This window comes from Rutidosis leptorrhynchoides, chromosome 5 (genome assembly GCF_046630445.1).
Source record: "Rutidosis leptorrhynchoides isolate AG116_Rl617_1_P2 chromosome 5, CSIRO_AGI_Rlap_v1, whole genome shotgun sequence".
Classification (NCBI taxonomy): Eukaryota; Viridiplantae; Streptophyta; class Magnoliopsida; order Asterales; family Asteraceae; genus Rutidosis; species Rutidosis leptorrhynchoides.
The window spans coordinates 307,138,202-307,147,085 of NC_092337.1; the positions used below are offsets into that span (position 1 = coordinate 307,138,202).

General features: G+C 34.1%; 1 protein-coding gene across 2 annotated transcripts; it reads left to right on the plus strand.

The window, feature by feature from the left end:
- The first annotated feature begins 2,618 nt into the window (after positions 1-2,618).
- LOC139848113 (protein LAZ1-like) lies at positions 2,619-5,864 on the plus strand. Of its 2 annotated transcripts, XM_071837845.1 has the most exons (8): positions 2,619-2,739; positions 3,240-3,296; positions 3,486-3,594; positions 3,751-3,935; positions 4,142-4,230; positions 4,315-4,564; positions 4,953-5,198; positions 5,297-5,864. In XM_071837845.1, exons 2-8 carry the CDS (start codon positions 3,270-3,272, stop codon positions 5,633-5,635), a joined length of 1,245 nt encoding a protein of 414 aa, XP_071693946.1. In that variant the 5' UTR covers positions 2,619-2,739; positions 3,240-3,269; the 3' UTR covers positions 5,636-5,864. The 2 variants fall into 2 exon arrangements, with proteins under 2 accessions (XP_071693946.1, XP_071693945.1); XM_071837844.1 differs by lacking the exon at positions 2,619-2,739 and having other exon boundaries at positions 3,197-3,296.
- Positions 5,865-8,884: the final 3,020 nt, after the last annotated feature.

Consider the following 8,884-nt stretch of genomic DNA (forward strand, 5'->3'; position numbering starts at 1 on the left):
TTTTTCCCAAATCAAGCACTCAAACTCGAAATCTATTTAAGCTAGATGATTTTGGTTTGATCAGATAACAGGAGTATCTGCTGTAGCAGGAACACCATCAATTGTTTCAGTAGGGATGAATGGACCATCTGTAGCAATGTCGACCATGAGTGGATCAATAGACTCAAGGTGGAACATGAACCTAGCTTTCCAGGTTTCATATTCATCTTCATCAAATTTAGATGGTCTATTGGAAGAACCATTTTCAAGGTAAGCTGAGTTAGAGTATGCAGCCATGAGAGAATTCAGATCCAAGATATGAAATTATCAAGACTAAAGATTTGATACCAGTTGTTGGTCCCATGATTAACAATAGGAGTATTGTAGAGGGGGGTGAATACAATTCTTTCAATTAACTTAAGTAATATAGAAGTTAAGTAATCAAACAGATAATTTAAATAAGAGTTAAGGGTAATTTTCAACGCTATTCTTTATTGATATGAATTACAAAGAATCACACTTGTTCTTAGGTGGAATAAACAGGTGGTTGATTATAGATTACACCTAAGTATAGCTAGAGAGGATATCTTAAAGCTATTACACGTTTGGACTCCTTTTAAATAAACTCACCACTAAATATTACAATAGTGAATACTTCTATTTATAGTAGTCCTTTTATTCGTGTAATTGATCTATTGTCCACTGGTACATAGTATGTATGTACTTGTGGGGACAACTGCATCAGAGAGTGTGCTCTCTTCTTTCCTCTTTGGTAGCTATTTGCAGGAACACCCCAATTCGGTTTGGCACTACTATTTGAATAAACAAATAGAATGTTGGGTTCCCTAGGTGTGGACAAAGTATTACACATGTCTGCACATACGTTAAACTTCTGCATCCCCACGTGGTCTTGTAAGGTCACTTGTCAGCTGCCGACACGTGTCCTTTTCATTTCAACTTTGTCTTCGACTTCTGTTGAATATTACAATTGATGTAGACCACTCAGGAAACTATTATGCTTGTAATCGAGCATAGCTGTCTAAGTGTTGTATGCTGCTACCAACTACGCTGGTTCTTCTTTACTGGTTCACTTGATCTTCATAATTTGTTGGGCACTCATCCTGTGCTAAATGAAGAATACTGTCTACCTTGTGCTGGTAGACCAGAAAGCATATAAGAACACTTGACACAGCAACAAATGCTGTCTATACGTAAATAAACATATGCTTGCTGCATATAACATTTTAGTGTACATAATTGAGGTTTTGTCATAATTAAATCCTTAATTATTTTGGAGACTCAACAGTTAGTCCATTTCCATCAGCTGGTCGGTGGGAGCGAGAAGTTTGAGATATGTTTGGTGTTTTTTCCATCAATCATCCATATCTACGTCGTATATCAACAGATCATGATTTCGAGGACCATTCATTATGAAGCTATGATGACCTAGAGAAACGTGTGGTGAACCCATTGAGATGACTCAAGAATTTCGCTATTTCTTATGCTGGTCCTTGGGAACAGCGTATCGACGGATAACTTGTAATCGGATAGGTCCAGGGGACAAATCAATAGGAAAAGTAATTTGCTTTGTAAGAATAAGAATTCTCTTCTTTGTAAGACTTTCACGGGAATTGTCTTGATCGTCGGAAATCCCACATAAAGATTTGTCAACCCTAATAAACTTTCAAAATGTATTTTAATGTTTCTTGCCTCTTGCTAACGCTTTATATATGACTTACTGTTGTTGCAAAAAAAAAAAAAATATATATCCTTTTATTTAAGGATTAATCTAATGATAGCTCTAAGGGCTATACTTAAGAAGATAATCAAAGCAATAAGGATGGTACATGGAGGTTACTAAGATAGTTATTTATGGTGGCTATTTATTATGTGCAATCAAATTATACATGTCCTAAATTATTAAGTATAGTCCTAAAGGTAATGTTTTGAAAAAACTTATTACTTTATTACTCAACCATCCTAATTTAATAGTCTACAGATAAATGACACACAAGTTTAATAAATGTCATTCACACTTTAATTTATATTCATTTTCTCTTTAATTTTTACATACCTTTTTGTTTTACGTGCAAAAAGTATGGATATAAAAGTTTTTTACCTAATTATTCTTATCTATTTATAGAAGAAAATATTAATTTGAAACATTCCAAAAAGGAAAAACATGATTATTAAATTGAGACGGAGAGTGGAGTAAATACGTAGATTAGGTGTGTCATTTTTTTATCTTTACTAAGACCACTCCCAACGTGATACACCCTCACTCCGCGCTCCGCCTTGTTCTTGAGGGTGTCAATGAAGTTGCCATGTCCTCGCTTTGCTCTCGTGCATTATTTTATTTGTATGTATAGCTTAGAGAGTTGTAATGTAGCTTATTTTATTAATTTTGTGAGGTCATATAATGGGGAGGAAAAATATGTCACGATTAGTGGTGGTGTTGTCTCATGAGTATGTGACGGGAGAAAATGAAAAGAAAAAGCCGACATGACGCTGATTTGGCATTATGTGGAAAGAAGTACGTCATGGATTTGAAAATAACAAAACAAAATATATCTAACTTTTTTTTCTAAGAAGATGTAATATTGTTTTCTTTTCTAGTTTTCTACACAATAATTAGATATGTGACCGTTTTACTTTCTAAACACAAATGTTTAGTTTTTCAATTCTGTTAGCGGATCAAAATCCTCATACTGAATCCACCATACCCAGTAGCTAATTCAAGCAATCAACAAGAAATTTAGGGTTAGGGTCTCAATTTTGCATGAATAAATTATATAAATCCATTGATCAGTCAATATATATCTAATATATATGATGGACTGATGGTGTTGTATATGTGAATTCTTTGAAGCAATCTATCCCCCTTCTTATAAATTACTCCGTATATATTAAATTTCTATTTATTATTATAAATCTATATCTATATCTATAAATATTATATATACTGAGATCATGAGAAAAGGTTATGTTAATTTGATGGGGATTATTCTTAAAAATTCTGATCAATTTTCATGGACTACATTTGTTTCTGCTCTTTTTGTTTTAATAAGTCTCACCCTTTCAATCTTTCTATTTCTACAACATCTATCGGCTTACAAGAACCCTGAGGTATCTTTTTCTCTCTTACATGCACACACATTTGCTAGTTTCAGCTTTGTTAATTTAATTACATTATAATAAACATATGTAGGATTATAAATTACTGAAACTAATTAAGTTTTACTTTTTTTCTCTGTTAACAGGAACAAAAGTTTTTGTTAGGTATTGTACTCATGGTACCGAGTTATGCTGTTGAATCTGTAAGTCATTTACAACCCACTCTTTATGTGTCGATTCGTTTGACTTTTTCTTTAATAAATGTAGTTATTAAGGCTTCCGAATACTTCAATTCACATTAACATGATTGTTGAAGATCGACAAATGATAAATGAGTTGGAACTTGTAAAATATTACATACTTTTACAGCTAGAATTGGATCCATTATGCAGTTTGTGTCGCTACTGAATCCATCCATTAGTGTTCAAGTTGAGATACTGCGTGATTGTTACGAAGCTTTTGCAATGTATTGCTTCGGGAGATATCTTATTGCCTGCTTGGGTATGTGTCTTCTGTATTTCAAACAACTTTCTGTATTTCAAATAACTTATTATTTATAGTGCAACAAAATTTATGAATATTTAATGTTGAATTTTATTCTGTTTTTGTTAGAATATTGAGGGTGTTAAATTTTTTTGCATATATCTTTGTTGCAAGGGGGTGAAAAGAGGGCAATTAATTTCATGGAAAGGGAAGGCCGTACGCATTTGAAAAGCCCGTTGCTTGATCAAAATCACGATAAAGGAATCATTAAACATATTTTCCCAATGAATTTATTCTTAGAACCATGGCAACTAGGTCAGAGAGTTTACCAAATAATGAAAGCGGGCATCGTACAATATGTAAGTTTACTTATCAACATAAAAACTTATTTTGCAGTTATTGATTCTAAGGATAAGTGCACCAAAATGTGTTAGTAAGGTCTGACATTCATAGTCTGTATCGGACTAATCGGCCCTACATTGTAATTAACAGACTCGTTAGCACTTAATTAATCCTTGAATCTAATCACTTATAGAGGCACAATTTGATTTACTTTTTTTAACAGATGATCGTAAAGGCGGTTACATCTGTCTTGGCGGTGTTTCTTGAAGCGTTTGACGTATATTGTGAAGGAGACTTCAGATGGGATTGTGGGTAAGGATATGTACCAGTTATTGGTCATATTCTCTTTTTTTGTCAAACATGAATGTTGACTGATGATCTTGTTGAAATATGTAGGTACCCTTACATGGCTATTGTTATAAATTTTAGTCAAACATGGGCTTTATATTGCTTAGTTCAGTTTTATGAGATCACCAAATATGAGTTGTCGCATATCAATCCGCTAGCCAAGTTTCTGACATTCAAATCAATCGTATTCTTAACCTGGTGGCAAGGTGTAGCTATTGCACTTCTTTATTCTTTTGGGTTAGTCAGAAGTTCAGCTGCTTTCGAATCAAGTATCCAGGATTTCATTATTTGTATCGAGGTAGATTTTTTTCACTAAGATCCTTCTCTAGATAGTGATTAAGCACTGAATTGTTCAAAAATCTGAATGATTTAAAGGTTTTGATTGAACTTAGTTAATGACGATGACATGTTTGACTGAATGAACTCTATAAGTGATGAATGCATATATAAAAGTATATAATAGTTTAAAAAGTGTTATGAATATATTTAAAGAGGATATTCAAGGAAATGGAGGTGTTGTTGAATGGTTCAACCTGTGTGATTCACATGTCACTAACAAACGCACTTAATGATAAACGGTTCAGCATTCAGTGCAAGCACCATTCAGTTAAGAGGAAATCAAACGCTTAACTTGAAAGTTCTCAAAGTTTATAAGTTTAACATGTGTTTTAATCTATCTAGAACAGATGGGGATTGCTTCAATGGTGCATATATACGTGTTTCCATCAGAACCGTACAAGCTCATGGGAGATCTTTTTACGGGTGATTTTTCCGTTCTTGGTGATTATGCATCCACCGACTGTCCTTTAGACCCTGACGAGGTTAGAGACAGTGAGCGGCCCACCAAATTACGTCTTCCACAACATGAGGTTAAGCATAAAACCGCCATAAGGGAAAGCGTACGTGATGTTTTAGTTGGCGGCAGCGGATATGTAAGTACCTTTCGTTAGTCTTTTTCTTGTGTTGATTACATTTCATGGAAAGATGTTATAAACAAAAAAAAACTCTTCTTTTTTTTTTTTAAATACAGATTGTTAGTGATTTGAGGTTTACGGTGAACCAAGCTGTGGTACCAGTCGAAAAGGGGATTACAAAATTTAATAAAAAACTGCATAAAATATCTGAAAACATTAAGAAGACGGAAAAGGATCATACAAGAGACGATAGTTGCATTAACAAACGCAGAGTAATAAGAGGAATAGATGATCCACTTTTAAACGGATGTCTTAGCGACAGTGGGGAGGTTAAGCAAACGCGACATCGTAGGAGTTATACAAGTATGGAAAGTGGTGGTGAATGTAGCACTGACCAAAGCTTGAGGTTCGGTAATTACCAGGTTCGTGGAAGTCGATGGGTTACAAAAGATTAGTTGATTTCATCAACACTCTGGCTGATGTCATCAGTCACAGAAGTGAGCTGATTATACAACTATGTTTAAGGTGTTGATACCTTTGAGAGCCTTTATGGTGTTCTGTCTGTAAATGATTGTTTCAGCAATTTAACATTTGTTATTTTTAGGTACACATCTATATTATTAAGAGAATTTTGACTCAAAACTCAGTGTTGAGTTTTGTTTGATGTAATTATAAGATAAGATCAAAAGGTATGAAATTGGAACAAACTTGTTCATCCTTCTGGACTGGAACATATACCATAAAGATTTTTCCAGGATCCCCTGTCACCATACTCTTTCATAACCCATACACAAAATGATTCTTCCCTTTTCGGTTACTGGAGTGGTGACTGAGGTCACTTGGCATGTTAGACCTGACTTGCTGAGTCAGAAAAAGTGGGGAGTGGTGACCTCTGTCAGTTAGGCATGTCAGTTTATATATTTATTATTATTTTTATGATTTTAAATATAACATAAATTAATAAAAATAACTTTCATTAAAAAAAAAATTACATTTCCTAAAAAAAAGAAAAACATTACCAACCTAAAATTAAAAAAAAAAAACATTACAAGTCCTAAAAATAAAAATAAAAAACATACCGAAATTTCCTAAAAATTAACTCGTTCGATCGAGGCTTTCACGGGGTTTTAGTACTATTGTATCCCTCATCATTCTCGTCGTGCGGGTAGTGAGAAAAAGGGTTGTATATATATAGATAAAAGTGGGGAAAGTGGGGATTAAAAAAAAGAAAAGAAAAAAAAGATGGCCGTTGAATTGCGTCGCCCAGGCGACTGACCAAGCCGGGACGGATCATCGAAAATTGGTTGGGGAGTGGGGTGACTCGCGACGGGGTAAGTGACAAAGGAGGACGGAGGTCCACTCCCACTGCTCTCAGCGAAAAATTGACTAGCTAAACTATCCGATTGTGACATTTCCACAAACACTTACAAGACACAAAATGATTTGCCTTTAGGAACATGTTTTTAATTGATACCCACAAAACGAGTTTCTAAAAGATGTTTCTATACTCATTTTTGTAGTAGTATCATCTACCAAATCATACGACAAAAACTCACATACGTTACCCTATCAAAAGCAAGACGAAGTATATTCCTGTTTCACGCGTCATAAAACTAGTTAAAACTGGAATTTGGTTATTGTTTAGTCATTTTAGAAAGAAAAAACAAATCTAAATAGCACTAAGCTAAGTGTTTAATTTATTAATTTTATTAATTATTAATTCCTTTGTAAAATGATGGTATGAAAAACAGGACTTGTTTTGGTGGGTGCAACATGGAAGAGGTAGTCGGTGTGACATGGTGGTTGCATGAAGTATCCTCTGCTCTTAAAATTCTCCCTTATAATCTACTCCGTGTTATAATTCAGTAGACTTATAACTACATTTAGTGGCCTGGTTCTTGACTATAGACTAATAAGTATATAGAAAGAATATGAGAGAAGTATGTGTTTTATATATGTTTGAAATGTGTGAATTATGAACTCATAACACACATATTTATACTCAAAAAAAAATATACTATGCAATATCTATAATAATAATAAAATTAGCATCCAATATTGACTTTTATAACACTCCCCCCTTGGATGACAATTTTATTAGAGAATAACTAGTACTGCCCCGTTAAAAACCTTGCTAAAAAAACACATTGGGATAAAACTTTAGCTAGGAGAAAAAGAGTGCAGCATAGAGTTGACTCTCCCTCAAGTAGGCAACGCCTGAGTTGTTACATCTTCTGAACATGCCTCATGCCAATATTATGAACGTGTTTTCTGAAAATAGCAGTTGGAAGTGCTTTGGTGAAAAGGTCAGCAGAGTTTTTGCTGGACTGAACATATCTCATTTCAATCTGGCTGTCCTTAATGAGATTTTGAGTGTATGAGAAGAATCTAGGAGGTATGTGTTTTGTTCGGTCACTTTTGATATACCCTTCTTTCATCTGTGTTATGCAAGCTACATTATCTTCATAGATAGTTGTTGGACTTTTATCGCGTTCTAGTCCACAAGAATCAGTAATGAGTTGTGTCATTGATCTCAACCAAAAACATTCCCGAGTAGCTTCATGTAATGCAATCACTTCGGCATGATTTGATGATGTTGCAACAAGTGTTTGTTTTTGAGAACGCCATGATATTGCGGTACCTCCATTTAGGAATACATATCCATTTTGAGATTTAGCTTTATGTGGATCAGATAAATAACCTGCATCTGCATAACCAACCAAATCTTGTTTCGATTCGTTAGAATAAAATAATCCTAAATCAGTAGTTCCTCGAAGGTATCGAAATATGTGTTTGATCCCATTCCAGTGTCTTTTGGTAGGAGCTGAGCTGAACCTTGCCAACAAATTAACTGCAAAAGAAATGTCAGGTCTTGTATAATTTGTAAGATACATAAGAGTTCCAATTGCACAAAGATATGGTACTTCTGGTCCCAGGATATCTTCATGATCTTCACAGGGACGAAATGGATCAGTGTCAACATTAAGTGATCTAACAACCATATGAGTACTTAATGGTTTTGCCTTGTCCATATTAAAACGTTTTAAAATCTTTTCAGTATATGTTGTTTGATGTACAAGTAAACCATTAGGCATATGTTCAATTTGTAAATCAAGGCAATACTTGGTTTTTCCGAGATCTTTCATTTCAAATTCTTTCTTTAGAAGTTGAATGGCTTCATGGATCTCTTTATTTGTACCTATGATATTAAGATCATCAACATAAACAGCTATGATCACATATCCGGATGTTGTTTTCTTAATGAAAACACATGGGCAAATAAGATTATTGGTATACCCTTTGTTTATCAAGTAATCACTTAATCGTTTATACCACATGCGACCCGATTGTTTCAACCCATATAAAGACCTTTGTAACTTGATTGAGTACATTTCTTTGGGTTTTGCATTGGTTGCTTCTGATACCTTAAATCCTTCAGGTATCTTCATATATATATCACTATCAAGTGATCCATAAAGATAAGCAGTCACAACATCCATGAGATGCATTTCTAAATTTTTAGAAACTGCCAGGCAGATTAAGTATCTAAAAGTAATTGCATCCATAACAGGAGGATAAGTTTCCTCATAATCAATTCCTGGTCTTTGAGAAAAACCTTGAGCTACAAGTCTAGCTTTATACCTTGTAACTTCATTTTTCTCATTTCTTTTTCGCACAAAAACCCATCTATATCTCACAGGTTT

What these genes read in the sequence shown, in the direction of transcription:
- LOC139848113 (XM_071837845.1), top strand. Translation starts at nt 3,270, where the DNA reads ATGGTACCGAGTTATGCTGTTGAATCT. An exon ending in ATATCTTATTGCCTGCTTGG is followed by an intron (nt 3,595 to 3,750) that starts GTATGTGTCTTC and finishes CTTTGTTGCAAG; the next exon opens with GGGGTGAAAAGAGGGCAATT. An exon ending in GACTTCAGATGGGATTGTGG is followed by an intron (nt 4,231 to 4,314) that starts GTAAGGATATGT and finishes TGAAATATGTAG; the next exon opens with GTACCCTTACATGGCTATTG.